This window comes from Poecile atricapillus, chromosome 4, assembly GCF_030490865.1.
Source record: "Poecile atricapillus isolate bPoeAtr1 chromosome 4, bPoeAtr1.hap1, whole genome shotgun sequence".
In the NCBI taxonomy this organism is placed as follows: Eukaryota; Metazoa; Chordata; class Aves; order Passeriformes; family Paridae; genus Poecile; species Poecile atricapillus.
In genome coordinates, this window is record NC_081252.1 from 9,167,422 (window position 1) to 9,187,109 (window position 19,688).

Consider the following 19,688-nt stretch of genomic DNA (forward strand, 5'->3'; position numbering starts at 1 on the left):
AGTCCTTTATTTTAAAGGTGCTTATTCACTGGCTTTTGGACATTGAACAGAATAACAGTTCAGTTTTCTTAGTTAAGAGCAGGCAGTAGCTTCCCCGAGCTCTGTCTGCTGGTTTGTTTTGGAAACCAGAATGGCAAGAGAATGTCTTTCCCGCTCCTGGGAATCCAAACATTTTGGGGAAAGGGTGCACATTTTTCTGTCTGACAAATAAAACGAGGACACAGTTTTATGGTTCAGAGATGAAACTTAAAATGAAAAACCTGAGTGCAAAGGTAAAGATGTAACAATTGTTAATTGTATTTACAAAGCAGAACTTGTTCTGTCCTCTATAATCTACATAGTATTTAAAACAGAGCCAACTCCCTTTTGCCAAACTTTTGTGGCTTCCAGGCACCTTAAGATGTTCCCTTAAGATGTACACAGAGACAGGTGATTACTGAAGTTCATCATAGGTACAAAAAACAGGAGAACGAGCTGCTGTGTTGTATCAGGTGATGTGAGGGGACATCATTGGTAATTAGCCAAAAGTACTTTATTTCTGTTTTTTCAGTTTCAGAGGAGAAGAAAATGTTGCAGAATTTTTTTCTGCATGTGTTTCTTTTGCCGAGGAGATGTATTTACATCTGGTTTCTTTGCAAATATCTATATTGCCTTATTTGCTTTTCTCAATTTATGCACACTTTTATAGCCAGGAATCATTTTAAAAGATGGTTCTTTAAGAAACGGTTTCAAAACATTTGATGTGTGTGAGACGTTGACTTGATGCAGTGAAGCACAAAATGTTGAGATCTCTACCTGTTTGTTGGACCAATTTTATCAGCACAGTCCTGCTGCTTCTCCTTCACATCGTATCAACTCTTTTTCGTTATCTCAGAGGCATCAGCACGAAAAGGGCTCTGCTTCTGCATTCCGACAGCTCCTGCCTTCCTTCTCAAGGGACTGTGCTGGGAGTGGGCTGTAAGAGGGATGGGATACTCCACAAAGCTGGCTCTCATTTCATTGATATTTTTCCCTTATATGAATGATGGGAGGCAATCCTTAATTTTTTTGCTCTGAACGAAGCTCAGATTTTCACCTATCCCTTAATTTTATGTAATACCTTAATTTTGTGCTATATGATTGCCTCCTTGGCAATAAAACCCTTCATACTCTATTGCACTGTATTTGTTCTCCTTTGGAAGTCAGCGTGTTTTCATCTCATAATTGTTCCTCATTATCCAGGCCCTGCTGCAGGAGGAACCTCATGTTTCTGAGAAATATTTGGAGCCAGTTGGCAACTAAGGCACCCCAGCATAGTTAGCAGAGAGAGCTGTGGCCTTGCTTAGGCACGAGTGTGAGAGCCTACATGTAACTGGAGACATTTGTTTTCCTGCTGTTTGTGAAATCATTGCCAGGAGAGGAGCATCAAACAATGCTGTAATGTCTTTTGATGTTTCTCCCTTGGTCTTAAGTCAGGCTCTGATGTTAATTAGTTTGGTGGGGTGGGTTTGGTTTTTTTTAATCATTTAATAATTCAAGTATATATAAAATAATTTTCTTTGCCTACATCAAAATATTGCAGACTGGTGAGATGCTGCTTGAAGTTTTGAGTGTGAAAGTCAGGGTTTTACACAAAAACTCTGTCAGCAAGAGGCAGAGCAAGCATCAGTACAAATTCTTCAGCAGCTTTAGGGTCTACAGTTGCAACCAAATGTTGATAGGAGCTGAAAAGTTCTTTCAGTAGCTCCTAGAGAGCCAGGAGCCACCCAAGGCAAAAGGTTAAGAGGTGGCACAGGGTTTGTAAAGCCCTACCAGCAAATATCTGTGTTCAGTAACTTGGGTTTATTCTGAATCTTTCAGTATTTCTTTCTTGACACAAATTTTTCCCCATCCTCGGAGCACCCTTTGTTTTCACAGTTTTAGACTTTCTGTAGCCTTATATGGAATATTTGTGTTCAGCAGAATTTCTCTAAATTAGCCACTATAGAGAATGAACTTTAAGCAAAGAATGATCATTCCAGAGAACTGGATGGGAATAACTTGAATAAAATGAGAAAAAACAAACCCTTAGGACAGCTTAATTATTTACATTTATCTTATGACTGCGCAAAATAAAATTGTATTCATTGTACTTCTAGATTATCATCATCTGTATTTTCATACAGAACATACCAAATAATTTAAAATATTGCACCTGTTTAATATCTGTTGTTACATTAGCATTTTGCCACTAGTCAGATCTTCCAAATAGTGTTTGTTCTTAGTTATGCTGTTCATTATATATTATAATTCAATATCCAGAGGCCACAATAATTTTATAGGGTAAGTGTTAAGGGATTCACAAATAAGATGATAATTTTATTGGTGTGAAAGCACATCATGCAAAATGGTTCTGGGTTTTCTTACATATTTACTTTGGGTTTGTAATGGTGTTGATGAAATAAATGTTCCAACAGTGAAGAGCAAGAAAGGATTCATCTAAGCTAACCAAACTGGTTTTTTATTTACTGTGAGGCTGGAACAGGTTGGCCAGGGAACTGGTGGATGCTCTGTCCCTGGAAGTGCTCAAGGCCAGGTTGGATGAGGCTGGGAGCAGACTGGTCTGAGGAAAGTGTCCCTGTCCGTGGCTACTAAATGGTCTTTTAGGTCCCTTCCAACTCAAACTGTAATTCTGTGATTTCCTTTATAGTCCTTCGCACTTTTATAGTCAGTTGGAAGTTTAAAGGCAAAAATAATTTTATTTAGTTATTTATTTTAATGAAAAAAAGAATTGGAGCTTGAACTCCCTGACTATCAGAGGTGTGTGCAGTGATTAACTTCAAGACAAGTATCTGTGTGGAACCCCAATTCACTGAGGTTCATTATCAGACACGTCAAATACTCATGGTCATGACACAAGTCTGACTTACCCTCCTCTTAAACAAGAAGGAAGGAAAGAAAACACTGGAATATTCTAAAGAGAAGTTTCTTTAGGCCATGGTCTCACATGATTATGCCATTGCTTCTCAACAGCAGAGAGACGAAGTCTCTCTTTTGTACAAGTCTTTGATCAAAGTGAGTTCATTCCTGAGACGTATTTTTTGAGTGTAGTGAAATTATAGATTTTATTTCTGGATTAGTCTATCAAGGTAAAGCATTATCATCATTAATCAGTTTAATATTTCAAGATCAAGTGTCTAGATGCTCTGTTTGTCAGGGACAGCATTTTGCCATCACTGGGAGATTCTGGATTTTGAGTGTTGCCCTTTTTAAAGCCTTCAGAAGCTTTTGCCTGTGTAATGTTCTGAGACTGGAAGAGAAGTGCCCTAAGTATAGCTAATTATTTACTTCCCTCATCAAAGGTAAGCAATACTACTCCTTGGGGTGCGTTTGTGACTCACCACACTTACCTGTATCCGCTACCTTTCCCCTGTTAAATATTTTGAGATGTGAACATGCATCTGGAGCTATCAGCAGGAATGTCAGTTTGCTGGGAAAAGAAATAAAATATACCTTAAAAGAATCCACAGCTGATTCTGATGAAGTTATCATCTTTGCTGACAAGGTAGAGTGGCACACACGATCTGCCTGCCTTACTGAAGCTGAAGTCCTAGATGCTTTTTAGGATTATTACAGGTGATGTAGATAGTGCTGTCTGTACTTGAAGTTGTCCAACTCTTTGTCAGATGGATCGGTTATAGGAATCTTTATAATAATTTATTCATGTCAACAAAAAATACTTTTGTTTTTCTCAGGAAAAGCTAACAGATTATATCTTACCACAGTTGCTGGTTTTGCCCATACAGATATTGTTGGGTTTTTTTACTGTGGTTTGGTTTAGAAACTCTCTCACCCCTTGCACAGTAGAGGAGAGACTTCAAACTTTAGTTATGTGTGTACCTTTTCTTACCTTTTTGAAATACCTTTTCTATCCAGATTTGGGTGGATTTTACTTCTGTTAAACTTTCTTTTCTACACATGACAGAGTCTGGCAGCTAAATTAAACAGTTGTCATGGGGTGTGATCCATTGTGGCGTGGCTGACGCTTTGGTTTTCTCACCCCTCTCACTCAGAGGATTGAAAGTTGAGAGTGGGGCACCCAGAGGTGTAGGGGAAGCTTGGAGAGTGACAGCATCTCTGTAGCTGGGTATCAGGTGGCTGAACAAATTGGAGACAATTGATGTAGAAGTCAAAACTGGGAAAATCAAGCAGATGGATCTTGTAAGGGGCACTTTAAATGTCACAGAGAATCTAGATTACTCTGCACACTTATGAAATCAAAACAGAGCTGTGAAACCCAAAGGCACGGTATAATCTTCATTTTCCTCTGCTGAGTGGCCCACCTAACAGACTGCTACTGCTTTATTAGTTCCAGTGGTAGATGTCTGTACTGATATTTCACATAAAAAACCTGGTATTATTCCATATGCTGAAAGGGTTTTTTTCTACTATGCTTCCTTTTCTAAAATGTCACATGGGAAAAATTCCCATAAATAATGTTGTTTTCACTCAAACAACGTTCATAGTAGGAATGGTTTTCCTTTCTCATAGCATAAAACAAGTTGGGTAATTCTGGAAAATATTGACCTAGTTCTTTCATGTGAAATAAAAAAAAAAGGCAAAGGGAAAACCACAGAAATGAACAATACAGTTAATTCCACATGGATCTCCTTTTGTGTTTTTGTATATGAAATAGCATTATGGGCAATACTAAATAGGCTTTTAATGTGCCAGGAATTTAGCCTCAGGTATTTGGCTGCCCTCCCACGTCCTGCTTCTACTGCTCTGTCAAACCATACAAGGATAACCCATCCCTGTATGTTGTGTGTGGATGATAGCAGAGGCTTCAGGGTGACATGTTCAGGCAGTAGGGAAGGTTGGGCATATTCCCTGGAGGAGCTCTAGGATGTGCTTATCAGTGGAATTTCAAGAATAGGCACTGTTACTGTGTTCAGTCTTTCAGATTAATTTTCAGTAAAATATTAGCAAATAGTTTTCATGCTCAAAAAAACTATACAAGAATTATTTCTAAAATTGTTTGACCTTGGCTAGCCTGGGTAGAAAAAGATAGGTTTTTGACGGTGCTGCTGTAGTTAAAAAAGAAAGTCAGCTTTTTCTATGAATAATCAGTGTTTCAGATTGGTCTCTTTCAACAGAAATTAGTGTTTTCATTGGTAACCAGTTGGGGTTTTTTACAAGAAACACCTGGACGTGGAAGGACATACTTTGGTTTGGAGATGCTCTTGTTGGGCTTGCAGAACATGTTTCCACCAAAGTTTATGGCATGCAGGCAGAGCCCCAGGGAAACACCATATGACCATTTCTGAGTCTTTAACTTGCTTTTCTGACCCCAAAATTTTCAGCCTAAAGTTTTTCCCAGAAAACAAAGGGTTGCAAAACCTGTGCAGGTCTAGATGCCAGTGTTCTTTCCAATTCACTGTCAAGCTGCAGTGCTAATTGGGGCAGATCCTTCTGAGAGCAGCCTTTGTGTGTGACTCTCTTGACTTACCTTAATGGAAAATATTCTCTCTTCTTTCTGACTCTATTATCTTCTTCCTCCTCTGTTTCTCCCCCTTTCCTCTCATTCCTTCCACTGTGGTCTGGCTCTAGCTCCAGGTGTTTTTCCTCTGTGCTAGAAACAATTAGTGCTGGTTTAGGTTTTTAGCTGCAATTCCTCAGTAAGGAAGCTCTTTAGCCTGGGCTTTAATTCGGTGGAGTGGGGTGGAGCCATCTGTAATCCTTGGGTGTTGATCGCAGTGAGTTAGAGATAATTTCCGAAGTCTGGAATTCCTTGTTGGTCAGGAGGACTCAGTGATGGGACAATGAGTAAATTCAACCACCCAAGTTTTAGGATTTTGAGGTTATATAAACTTGCTGATTCATATGATGAGAAAGCCACTGGCCACTGTTTAATTTCTGGGATCAGCCTCTGCTGCTGTAAATATTAACAGAGTGCCAGGAGAGAGGAACTGCAGTGGTTTGCAGCAGCAGGCTGGGGCTCTAATGTCTTCATAAATGTAAGTGTGCGTTGTTACAGTGATTCTCCCTTTGCTGGACTCATCAGTGGAGAATTTGGAAAGGCAATGGAAGGGTACTGTGAATAATAATCCAAGCCCTCAAAAAAGATATTTCTAGTCTGCTTCATAGAACTGACTGTGAGCACTCCAGCTGAGCTTGATGCATAAAAACATAGTATGTGTGATATGTAAACTATGTATTATTAAATCTCATTAAAATGATTGCCACTCTAGAAGAGATTTTGTCTTCCAAAAGAAAAACCCCGTGCATGCTGCAGTTTCCTATTAGAAGACTGAAAATCACAGAGATTAACATCTACTTTTCTACTTTACACATTTATAAATGCCACCTGAATTATATTCTCTCATCAGTTATAAATGGTATTTGAATAGGTTTTTTTCTCAATTAATTGTCAGATTTTTAGAGCACACTGTTAATTCAGACTCGTCTGGAGAGATTTTTCAAAAGAGGAGTGGGTATTTTAAGAGTGTTAGAAAACAGAGTTTGGAAATCTGATCAGGTCTTCAATTCCATGGTTTTCTCTAAATATTTTACAGCTGTTTGTTGCCTCTTCTAAATGATTTTCATTAGTTTTATTTCTTCAGTCCATTCCTGCCAAGTTTGCTGCAGACTCGGGTGTTGGTGGGGTGATTTGCAGGCAGTGATTGTGTGCAAGGGCCTTGTCAGTCCAGTTCCTGCCTCTGGTTCCTGATGGGACCAACTCCTCATTAAACTCCCCTAAGAACACAGCAGAATGAACTGCATGTACATTGCCCTGCAAATAATACATTGTAATTAATGTAAAATGACTCACAGAGAATAATTTTCTTTGATAATCATACCATTATTTAACAATAATTCTTGTGGGTTTACTTTTAAGTAACTTCTCATAAGGAGTGTATGTGCCCACGGGTACTGTTTAAAAGCTGTAATTTTTGCTGTAATTCTTACCTTTTACAGCTGCTTCACTGAAATTAATAAGAAAGAAAACCTGGGGGAAAAAAAAACAGCAGGAAATGCGTAATTGAAAAAAGTCAGACTTGATTTAAAAGAAAATACAAATAGGAAGTTGAACAGTCTCTGATACAACTTGGGTGTGTCAAGTTTCATTTCAGTAATATGAATAGTAACATTAGTTGCATTATGATAATGTAGCATCCATTAGTATACAGCAATGAATTGAAATTTAGAAGGCATTTTTATTTTATTCCAGACTTACCAAGTTGTAATTAAAAAATGAATGAGAAATCATCCTTTGTTTTGATAAATTCAGTACAGTTTTGCAGTGATTATTGTAAAGATGATGGGAATTTTTTTTCTTTTATCTTTGCTCTCCTCCAGTCACTTTCCTGTCTCATTGGCACAGACAGGGAAAGCAGGGATGTGGCTTGTTTCTGTCAGCCTGGCTGAGCTGGTTTGTGGATACAGAACTGAGAGGAGAGAAATGGACACTTCACAATGAAATCCCAGCAATTTGTAGACAGGTGAAGCCTGGTGCTTAGAGCTGCCTGAATTTCTGCAGATAGTGTTCTTTTTCAATGGTTGGCATTTTTGGCAGGCAGAGGACCAGGGATGCTCGCCCAGCAGAGCCCTGCAGTTATGCACAGCTGTGGCCAAACAGGCTTTTGTCCATCCTAAGACTGCACTGATGTAAGGAAATAAAATATCAAGGACTGTGCAACTCTGCATTATGTGCAAGGACTAGGAGGATTTTTCCTATCAGCAGAGTGAGATGAAAAAGCAGTGTTAACTAGGAGATGAATTTCCACCTCAGCCCCCCTGAAGATTTTGTCTGTGGATGTTTGCACCCTCAGAGGAGTCAAAAGCTGTCACATTGGCTAATAAACCTTCCAGGAATTTTGAAAGCCTGTGAGCTGTGGAATATTTATGTTGGGCTGTATGCAGGTATACCAGAAGTGAGGGTAAAACCTGCAGAGATTCTGAGTGCTGCTCTTGGAGACTCTCTGCTACTGAGGAGGTCTCCAGCACAGCCCCCATCACCCATCTGTGTAGATTATTGTGGTCTGGTGTTTTTATATATTGCGGTCTGGTGTTCACTTATATTTGAATGCTGGCAGTTCCGAAGTTGCAGTTTAAGAATGGGAGGTTTCTGAGCTTTTAAACTGTGATACAAAGAAATACAAGAAACTTTCTCTGTGATACAAGTGTTGGTTTTGAAATATCAGCCCGTGAAAAAGAGATGATAAGTGTGTTTGCAAAGGGGGGGTTTGATTTGTGCATTAACTGAATTTTAACTTGCCTTAAGCAGATGAAAAGTCGTAGTTTCATCAAAATCTGACAGTCATAATCCCCAACTCTGTCCAGGGAGCAAGTTATTTCCACTTATGTTATAATTGTCTTCATTTTTGTGTTTTGAAATGGGATTTGATTCATTGTCATACCGCTTGTGACCATTTTGATGGTGCTCATCATGAGAGGAGCTGAATTTCTAGCTCAGATTTCCCATAGAATTAATTTTTGCATGCATATTCTATTGGTACAAAAAGATTTTATCTTTGCATCCCTGGAAAGAAACTAAAACTCTGATTTTTCCATCAGAGCATCTTGAGCAAAATGAGATTCTCTGTTTCCTCCTGCATATTCTGGCCTTCAGCCAAAGCATGGCTTTATGAATTCAGAAACTTGAAGAATGAATATAATTCTGAAAGCTAAGTAATGTGTGGGAGGAAATGTCGGTAGTTGTGCAGGTCTTGTGTTAAAAATGTAGCTATGTTGAAGTAAGGTTTTTTTCCTTAAATTCCTTTGATAAATCCTAACCCTAGAGCCCAAGAGTTGTCTGTATTCAAAGGGCAATTAGTTAGAGGGCAGCTTTGAGTACTGATGGCCCTGTGAAGTAAGTTAGAATAATTTAAATTTTAAATGTCTCAGTGGTTCCTGCAATTTGCAAATGCTTCGGGAAGGTCCAGATCAATAGAAAATCGAGGTGAGTGTCTACAAGCCACATTGCCCTTGGGCAACATCAAGCTCTGGGCACACTATTCCCGAGTTGCATCCTGAACTGGGCTATTGTCTGTCTTAAACGGTATGCCAGGAGTAATCAGATAGTTATGTTGAATTTACTACGGGTTTGAATCTTCCTCTGAACAGTGATTAGAGCCCAAGATAAAGCTGGTGGTTCAAAGTGACTCCTTAGCAAGTCACTTAAGCTCTCAGGATCAAACGCTGCTAAATTCCGGGTAGACCTTAGCATGAGCACTGAAGATATTTCCTGTTTCCACAAGTGAGCAATAACTCACCACTGGAGTTCGGTAGGAAAAACACAGCGTTTCTTTTAAATAATGGAGCAGTTGAGTATTTTATCTAATACATTGCAGGTCCCAGGTGCTGAAGAGGGGGATTCTGTGACATTGGCAGCAGGATGGGAACGAAGCAAGCCATTTACTCTTATTAGCTGACAACGTGTACAGGTCGGGTTATGGCAAGAACTTCTTTATGCTTTGAAATTGCTTATGGTTTCCAAAATCTGCATTCTGTAAGGAGAGGAGGCTTGTTCTCTTAGGGAGCTCACAGTGATTTGGACACCTATAAGCTGAATGGGAATAAACCTCCCTCAACACTTCACAGGAAAGCTTGGCTGAAGGAAAAAATTCACCCCAGGAGCTCAGCGTGGCTTCTTTTGGGCCTTTCTGCTCAACAGCATCATAGCTGGCACATGAATGCAGCTTTCCAGACAGCCAAGTATTAATAAATCATAGTCGGTTTATATATGTGAAAGTTGTTGAAATTATGCAAATTAACTGTTCAAACAGATCCTTTCGGGGGGGAAAACCCAGTTTCTGTGAATTATACAAGTAGATGCAGTCTGCTGACTGCATGACTGAAATGAGATACGTGTCTGACTGTATCAAAGGAGCATGAGCAAGTGTTAAAATGATGATAGGAAAACACTTTATCAGTATGGCTAACACCTCCAGAGACTTCCTAAGGAAATCAACTAAGTATTTTTAACAAGAAGAGAAGGAAATAAGCAATGATGATATTAAACAGCTGAGTAGAGCAGTGATCTCTAAATCTTGGCAAGTAAATAATCCCTAAGTAGACCATCATAAAGCTCACAGCAGAGAGGAAAAAAAGAAAGGTTTAAAAGGGTTTAAAAGCTATAAATGAACATGGATCCAGAAAATGACCAAAAAAAAATTGGTAAAGGTAACTGAATTTTTAGTATGGAGTCATTAGAAAAGTGTAATTAAGGAGAAAAAAAAAAAAACCAAAGAGAAGAGCAGAAATTAAAGATGGCCTGTACTACTATAGTAATTAATATGATTCTGTGCTTTTTTTTTTTTTTTGTTGCTGGAAAAGTCTTCTCCTGTGTTGTTTCAGGTAGGATAAAGAAATGAGTTAAAGTTCAGTAGAACAGAAAGTCATATGTTGACCAAGTTTAATCCTGAACATAACTCAACTAAACCCTTATTTGAAACACCTCCCCTGGTGTTTTATCACACAGGTTGTACTCATAGATTTAGAGATGTCTGAATCTGTCCATCAGGACTGGTACTGTAGCACCTTGAAATGACAGGGTGCGTTGAGAGAAGTTCACTGAGGCTTTAGGTCAAGGTGCAGCTTTGTTGATTGAAGTACAAGTTCACTGGATGAATACTCATTCATGCAGACAAGTAGAGGTGCAATCTTTCACCCCTGCTGTTTGGAGCCACTCTTCATTTAAGTGGGTAAATGTGGGAGATAAAAAAGGTAACTCAGGTAGAACATACAGTATGTTCCTTAACAAAAACCACAGCTGGGTTGTTTTCCAGCAGATGCTCATGAGGGAAGGAGAAGAAAAAAAGAGAAGGTGAGTTAAAAATCAAATAGACTTAATGAGAACCACAGTAGTTTTCAGCCCTGATAATGTGATGGAAAAATAAGCAAGATGCAAACCAGGTATCTTCACTTTGCATGGCAGTAAGATGCAGGATGTCCAGAAGGAAATAGTGCAATACATCAGTGAGGCAGCAGCTGCATTTGGCCAGCATGAAAAAGATGCAGATGTCGATAATCCACAATTTAAAACCAATGTAAGAGTCTTCCACTGAAATTCTGTTTCCACCTTAACAGTTGGATGTGAAAGCTGGAAATCCACCAAAGGTACAGACAGACGTCTAAAAGCTTTTGAAATTAAATGCCTTGGGGAAACAGTGGGTATTAAATGGAATGAATTTATAACAAATACTGAGATTCGTCGGGGAGTTGAACAAGACTTAATCTCCTAAATTATCCAGAAATGAAGATGGAAATATCTAGGATATGTGGTAAGAATGAAGCCAGATCTGATGCCAGACAGTCTGCCATGGCAGGAATGCCTTCAGGCTGACTGTAGAACATGTAAAAGGGGCTGACCAAAATAATTCCTCCATTGGAAAGTGCTTAGAGCCAGAAACATCACAGGTGGCTTCACAAAGTGGGGGGACAGTCAAGGAGAAAGCCAGATGGGCAACAATCCACAAGGTCCCGCATTTGTTTGAGGGAACTCTTGGAAGTGTAGGGAAAAAATGTGAGTTCAGTGTGACCAAATGTTTTCCTCTAATATTTCATGTCTGTTAGGGGGCTATAAATGCTTGGCAGACCTGCAGAGTGATTTCAGGACTTTTATCAGCACCGCTGCAGTCCTGAGGAGCAGAAAGGACGTATTTTAACCCCATAGCTCCAGCTCTCTCTTGTCCTTGCAACTGGCAGCTGCACTGAGTTCTGTAATTTATGTAAACTCTGCACCACCCACAAGACTCTTAAGATCAACACACAAAGTGGTTTCTGCCGGTATGAGGGAGAAAACCACCAGGTTGTCTTCCTGCATCCGGGTGGAGGAAGTCAGTGATTGTCTGCTTGCACTAATAAGAGGAGGCATGTCTGTGGGGCCTTTTCTCCAGGCAGAGTGTCTTGGCTTCTGACCCAGCCAGTGCACCGCTGTTCTTAATTAGCCATGTCTTGACTGCATTAATATCCTGGCATGCAGCTATCTGGGATTCTGGAGTCAGGCGTGCAGTTCTTCAGTGTTACCCACTCTTTCTGAGTCACTGAAGCCATGTCACCTGCTCTGTGGCACCAGCAGCAGCCTCAGTGACCACATCTGGCTGTTCACAAAGTCTCTTTGCTCATCTGACCCAAGAATGTTCTTTAACTGCTTGAAGACTCACGCTGCACGTCTGCTGCTAGATGTTCTATGCGAAATAGAGCGCTTTGCTGTGTGAGCATCACTTTGCAGGTGCTGCTTAGAGGCTTCTTACCCACCTGTTTCTCTTTTTCTCCTCAATTTATAACTTAAACATGGCTTAAGAATGCACCTTTTGAAAGGAGGAAGGGGCTTCATTGGTGTTCAGGCATGTACCCACAGCAGAGGGGTTGGAACGAGATGATCTTTAAGGTCCTTTCCAGCCCAACCATTCTGTGATTCTTCCACTACCAGGTAGTAAGTTAAAACCTATAGTGTGTCTTCTGGTTGTTCCTTTATCAAAAGCATGGCTGGCATCCTATGAACAGAGGCATCCTCTTTGCTGTTTCTTCTGCTCAGCAGGCTCCTGCCTGGCCACCAGCTATGCCCTTGGCAGGGAGAAAGACCCTTTGCATCTCTCCCCGAGGCTGCCAGGTGTTCCCAAGTTCTCCTCAGTCGGTCTCAAATGGGCTTGGCACCTGCATTGTACTGGTATTTGTTAGCTATGAGAGGGCAGGAGGGCTGTATCTCCCAAAGAAAGGGGTTTAAACCAGGATTTGCTTTTTTTCACTCCCAGTTTGTTTGGAATATAAGCTTCGAGATGGGTTTGTAAAATGCAAAATCTCCTTGATTTCCAATTACAAGTACAAATGAGTGATATTTATTGTATCATGGCTTTATTCTCTCCCTGAGTTGAATGACTTTTCCTTTAGCTTATAGTTATTGTGACCAGTATCTACTTTATTGCTTAAAACGGTCTTCCAGAACCACAGTAGTAAAATAAGATCTTTCAAATAATGAAAACCAGAAATTTATTTTTTTCAGCCGCAGCACTGGCAGTAATGACGGAAAGTCAATGATTTCCTTTTGAAACTGTTTCTGAATTGTTTCCTTGATGTTGCCTACCTCTCTGCTGATTTCTTTCTTTAGAAGCAGCTGCTTTCGCACATCTGGTTTGTTCCAGGAATATTTCTTTTGCACTTTGTTTATCTGTAGTTTGTCAGACAGGTCTGTAAAGTTTGGTCACAAGCCAGGAAAAATCATGAAGAATTTTGTGGTAGAGTAGTCACTGAAGTAACCAGGTGTAAGGAATACAGAAACTGCTACGACAAAAGGTTATATAAAATGGATCATGAAGCTTTAGAAATACATCCTCTTGTCTGCAGTACAGCTTAACTTCTCCTTGTCACACACTGAAGTATGCGGCCTCGAGAAGTGTTCAGAGCATGTCCTGTGGATGAATCCTAGGAAAACAGAAAGAAGGAGGTGAAAAGCTATTACGAAGCAAGTCCTGATGGAGCTGACCTGCTGTCAGTTTTTGTCATTTGAGGCTAAGTTGTCACTCAGAAAAACATCTCATCCCATGCTGGTAATTTAAACACTCAGAGCAGTGGTACTATAAAGGTAAAGCTTATATATGGAAAATAATGTATTATGTGGTAGATCATTGTTGCAGTGTTCAAAAGCTTCTGAGGAGAATTGTGCTATTTTGGCAGGAGTTCAGAATTCTCTTTCCTGCAAGGAACAGGTTCAGTGGTTTGTTTTTTCTCTAACATGTCATTTTGAGGTTACATGGTAACATCTGTCAGAGCTATGCTAACCTCTGTCATCCAGCTGTTATAATTGTGGTATTTTCCTTCCTTTTCCTTTTCTTTCCTCTCCTTTTTGCTTTCCCTTTCTCCCCCCTCAGAAAAAAAAAAAAAAGAAGGTAAAAAAACCCAACAACGAAAACCACCTCCTTTTATACTGAAACTTCAGGTGGAATGAAGTGGTTATAAAAGCATCTGTCAACACAGGAATGGTTTGCCAAGCCAAGTATTTGGGTTGGAAGTCATGCCTTCCCAACTGCTTGAAAACAGGAAGTATCTCTGTTAAGTGATGGATAGCTCTACTTTGCTGAGAGGAAGAAAAGGCTTTTTTCTTTCTTTTTTTTTTTTTTCTTTCTTTTTTTGCCTCTGGGCCAACAAATGAGTTCTGCAGTTGTTCCATGTACGTAAAGAACGACTCCTGTGGAAATGTGTATATGGGTGCACACATCTGTGTGGATGTGTGTGTGTATATATATATATGTCTATATTTGTGTGTGTATATGAATATACAAATGAAAAAAAAAAAAAAGTACAAAACCCAAAACCCAGCAGTCATGTACACTTTGTACATGATTGGTCCCTGTCAGAAGCCAGCCCAGGCACATCTTATCCCAGTGATTCCTGTAAAGCTCTCAAAATCTGTCAGAAACAGCCTGCAGGATTGCAACGGCTCCTGGGTGATTAATTGCCAAAAGAGTCTGGTTCCAGGTTCCATTACATGTAATTGTTATCTTTTTCTAAAGGGGTTCTTTCATTAAACCCCCATTCCCTCCCCCCCCAAAAAGAAAAAAAAGGGAAAGGAAAAAAAAGAGAAAAAGAGCTGACATTCCTGAGGTTTTGCACCTCTTAGACAGGAGCATGGAGGACTCTCTTACGTAAACATACACTGAAGAGGGTGTGTTATGTTGTTTATTAGCTGATGATAGATTTTTTTTTCCCCCTTCACTTAATTTTAACTTTACTAAAAATCATTTTATTAGAAATAGGGGAGAAAAGGCTGCATGGAGTGCACATCTTCCAGTGTCTTCTCCACATTAAAACCTTACTGTGAGACCCAGCAAGTGGCAGAGGACTAGATTGCTCTTGCTCCTTGCTAAAATAGCAGGAAAACAGCTGAAAACTGGGACATCCTCTGTGCCATTGTGGTAAGACTGCTCGGACTGGACATGGGGAGAGGACAAAACCTTGTGTCTGACACCCCCTTTGCAAAGGAAGTTTGTGGCTTCAAAATGTGCGGTTGAGTATCCTGAAGGTACGGGCAGATTGTGAAGAATAAATTGCTTTTCTGGGGCCATATTGACAAAGCAGGGGGGATTGAGAGCCTGATTCCCTGGTGGTGCCTCAGTGGGTTCGAACACGCGTAATTTGGAGCTGAATTTCTTTGGTGCCAAATTGGGATTGTATCAGCACGGTTGCTTGGGTTTGCACTGCTTTTACTGCGTTGAAAATGGGCTGTGTTCCTGACAGGTTTGGACTTTTATAGATGGAGGCTTGGGCAAAGCTTGCCTCCCAATGAGCGCTGCAGTGATTTGTGCCAGCCGGCCAATTCAGCTGTTTGAAATATCAGATGGGAAAAAAAGCACGGCGATACCGCTTCTGCAGCTGCAGAGTATCTGCCTGCGGATGTTTCTGCCAAGAGAAGTGGTTGAAACTTGGTTTCTTGAGGTATTTTAATCCTATCTGAACGAAATGACATAAAAACGTGCCCTGGTATTGTCTGCATGGGCCAAGGAGCACATTGTTCCTCGCAGTTGCGTTTGCACAGTCTCATTGCAATGGAACAAGTCTCCTCAAGTCTCCTTTCTCCACGATTCCCTGTGAATTGGCTGTATCCATCAAATTCTGCCAGTGGCAGGATGGTGATGTGCAGTGGTCAGGACACTGCTGGTAGTCTGATTAAAAAGATGAGAATATTTTGTGGCATCCAGGTTTGGAAAGCCAAGCCTGGCCTTCCTTAGAGGCTTTTGCGGTTCAATATGCTTTCACATCAACTCTGGAAATTTTTGCTTTCTTGAAGCACTTCAAGCACTGCCTATTTGTAGTTATTGAAGTTATACCTGTTTTAAATCACTACCCTTGATGGAAATGGCTGTGAAACATGCAGAAGCAGGGAATGTCATTCCAGCAGGCGATGACAGTGGTTTCAATTGACTCAAGGCAGTTCTTTCCCCAGGTTTCATTTTGTAAGGAAAGATGAATTCACTATTTTCCTGCACACTGCCGCATGGCAGGGTAAGCTGTTCTTCTGTAATAGCTTAAGAGACTGATCTGTAGTGCTGGCTGAAGGTGCTAGTTCCTGTGGGTAGCCAGCAAAGAGCAGATCCAGAAGACACATGGAATTACACGGGGAAGTTTCCCACTGTTGATGTGACAAACTGGAAAGAGGTATGAATTAGTGGCTGAAGGGAAAAGATTAACTGAAGATGTGTACTTGGAGGATAAGCAGAGGGAGTAGCTGCTACACAGGCAGGGGCATCTGAGGGACAGATCATGTTCTTATATTGGAGGTAGTTCACTCTCCCTGTGGCTTCATCTTGCTTTGGACTGGGATCATCTCAGCTGTCTCCCGTTTGGAGTTGGTTTGCTGTTTGCCAGTGTATCAAAGCACACGTTTGCTCCCTGCCTTTAATTCGTGCTCCTGCTGAATGCCTGAGCAGAGGGTTCCCGCCGCGCTGCTGCCGCTCGGTAGCGCGTTCCTGCTGAACACCTGCTGTCAAACTATCATGTCCTTTCTTGTCAACTTGCACAACGCTCCGGGTCTTGAGCAAGACTGACAGCGCGGAAGGGCTGTGCAGCCTGGCTTTTATAAATCTGTGTGGAAAGCGAAGCCTTCGCATAGGGAGCTGCAGCATTTTCTAGGAGCTGGTTTCTAATAATACTTGATAAAATTCTGTTAGCAAATGCATTTTATGAAGTAGTGGATGGAAGCAAAGTGCTCCACCCTGAGAGGAGTCGTAGGCGTTGTGTAATGACAGCAGAGAGTAATCTGTACAGATCTTGGGAGACGTACAAGGGTGGTGACCAGCAAAAAAAGTCATCAAAGAGGGGAGCTGGTTAGAGATGTTGGCATGTGCTGACGGTGGTGACAGACGTTGGCACAGGAGGAAGAAGGTGGGGAGGTGGAAGAGTGTGAGGAAAGGGGCTCTTGGCAGGAACAAAGCAGTATCACTTGACTCGGGAGCCTGTAATTACAAGACTCCAGCCTTGTGACACAGTGAATAAGCGTGTCACCTGGAACAGAGGAATTTGGGGTTGCCTCCTGAAGCAGCTCATGCCAGATGGAGTGGGAGTAAAAACCTTGTGGGGGAATAAAATTCAGCTCTCCGCTGGACCATGGTTTTTAAGTCCTTAATAATAATAGTCCAATGTGTCTTTTCCCCTCAGCACCTTCTGTTAATTTTGGTGATTAACCCATGCAAAAAAGCTTCCACTAATCTGTCTAGCAAACAGGATGGATGAGCTTCCTGTACTTGAAACTTTCAAAGATCCTAAAATGCCAGGCATTTCCTGATCTGCTGGGCTGGGAGCATGACCTGCTCTGGCACAGAGCGAGAACGAAAACATCAGGCACCGAGGTGAGCCTCAAAAGCGTAGGAGAAGCACCTTGATGGGAGCTGCCTTCACTCCTGCCAGAGATAAATGATGGCACAAGAAGGCCTTAATACTTGCCACACTTGCAATGCATCTGTCCTGACATGTGAGCAAAACCATGGAAAGCATCTCACAAACAGCTACTGCTTGCACAGGCTGCAGGGTGGTGAGACCCTGGCACAGGCTTCCCAGAGAAGCTGTGGATTCTCCATCCACTTGGAAGTGTTCCAAGCTGGATAGGGCTTGGAGCAGCCCGGTCTAGTGGAAGGTATCCTCTTCTATGGCATGGGGGTTAGAACTGGATGATCTTTAAGGTCCTGTCCAACCCAGGCCATTCTCTGATTCTGTTTCTTTAAAATTACTTAGGAATGTTCAAATACTGTAATGATGAAATTTAAAAAAAATTATGTTACCCAATGAGGTTACAAGATACGGAGCATCTCTTGTAATGAGGAGTCCATGTAAGTAAGAGACACAACTACAATTCATAAATAGCACTTGTTAATCTAAATTGGAAGGATTTAGTTACAAAGGAACTTTTCCCAGTCCTCTCATTTTCATCAGTGTTCTAATCTCAATGGACTCAAAGGCAAAATTAAACTTTCAGTTGCATTATTTAGGTTTTGCATTAAAAGCAGTGTATTTGCTTGAAAGGAAACAAATTTGGTATAAAAATCTGTTCCTGCTTGTGGAGATTGATTGATTGCAGCAGAGAACATGCAGTAACACTGATTCTCCAGATGAGCTTTTCTACCTCCTGAACTGATTTGCTTTCTCTTACTCACCTCAATATGCCACTTACTGCTTGGGAGTTTTTAGGTTGTATTTATTTTTGCTAAAGGTAGGTTCTCCTCTGGCACAGTTCATGTGTGAGATTTTGTTATGTGATTAAAAATGCTTTTGATAAATTAAGCATGGCTGCAGAGATATATTAGTAGGAAATTTTTTTTTTTTTCCTGCCCCATAGAGATCTCATCAGCTGGTTGTTTCTGCCAGTGCTGTAGTTCTGCATTCTTTGACAATGGGATTTTTAAAATGGCCAAGTATCCTATTAAAAAGCTACCTAAAGGTAGATGCTTAAAAAACAAAACAAAAAAAAAAAAAAGAAAAAGGTAAGAGGAGGAGGAAAATTAGCAAAGCCCTAAGGTTAAATCTGGTCCATTCTTAACAGGAACCACAAATATTTTCCAGGCTTTACCTATTAACGTTTTCTTTCCTGAAATAATTGTCCTCATAATTGCAGACAAAATGCATGTTTTTGACCTAGCTATCTTTTCCAATGATATATTTTGAGGAAATACTCCATTTTAACTACAAAAACATTGAAACATTTCTTTTTGAAAGGGGAGCAGTTCCTCCTTAAAAACCTGTGACTTTGCTGTTGATGATACTCTGTATTACATGACAATTATCCCACTTTCCTAGTGTTCTCCAGAGGAGAATTTTATCTGTGTACCACTCATAACCTTTCAATGCCTGAGTACTTAGACCTCTTTCATAACTGTTGTGGTAACAACAAAAAAAATCACATAAACCTGTCAAAGAATTGCTCAGTGGTACGAAGTATTCTGGGTTCGAAGTATTATGGTTTCTACCAAAACTCCAATTATTTAATTTTGTGCCCTTCCTGGCCGATGTAAATTATGCAGCCCTTGCATCTCGACATCAGTGAGTTATGTAGGTTTGTGCACACATCAATTAATTTTGGCCCCATCAACTTCCCACCTCCTGCGTGCTCCTCACCCCAAATCGGGTTTGCACCTCCCAGCCGCGAGCGGTTCATCTCACACTCCCGGCAGCTGCATCTGCCCGGGCCTGCAGCCCCGCTTCAACTCTTCACCCTCCCCCTCCTGTCTCTGCTCCTGCTCAGCTGAGCCACTGCCTGCTCCTACTGAATCCCTTCTCCTCCTCCTGCTCCACAGCGTGGATCCATCCTCGTGCCTTGACACTGGGTCATCACCTAATCCCAGTGCACCCAGCCCAGAGCAGTGGGGCTGGCCCTGGTTGTCCTTATCACTCTCCTCCCCATTTTCAATGTGCACGTTGCAAGATTGAAGCTCCATCTCCTGGAGTGGCCTATGAAAGTCATGGTGTACTTGGAGCAGCCACCTCCAAAGCCCTTCCTGTGGTGAAGGCTGGATCACACAACATCTTGCTGAGAAAAGCAGTAGCTTTTAGGACTGTACAAAAAATGGTGTTGAGGAGAAAGGTGGCACACATCCAACTCAGCCCTGCTGGTTAGCATCACCTGGGCCTTGGGCTTGAAGTGCTTAAGGTGCCCACATCATGTGCCTCAGCAGGCTTCCCTATGCAACCCATTGATTTTATCTCCTCAGCAGCATGGAGAGGGGGAGACTGGTGGCTTTCCA

General features: G+C 41.1%; 1 protein-coding gene across 3 annotated transcripts in view; it reads left to right on the forward strand.

The window, feature by feature from the left end:
• AFG2A (AFG2 AAA ATPase homolog A) overlaps nt 1-19,688 on the forward strand; it is a 166,258-nt gene that overhangs the window by 106,130 nt on the left and 40,440 nt on the right. The window contains exon 15 of one of the 3 annotated variants that reach the window (XM_058837466.1): nt 9,312-9,404. The exons of the other annotated variants lie outside the window; for them this stretch is intronic. Coding sequence (XP_058693449.1) covers nt 9,312-9,392 — 81 coding nt within the window. The 3' untranslated portion in view covers nt 9,393-9,404. The remainder of the gene's footprint in view (nt 1-9,311; nt 9,405-19,688) is intronic. 3 annotated transcript variants of the gene reach the window in all.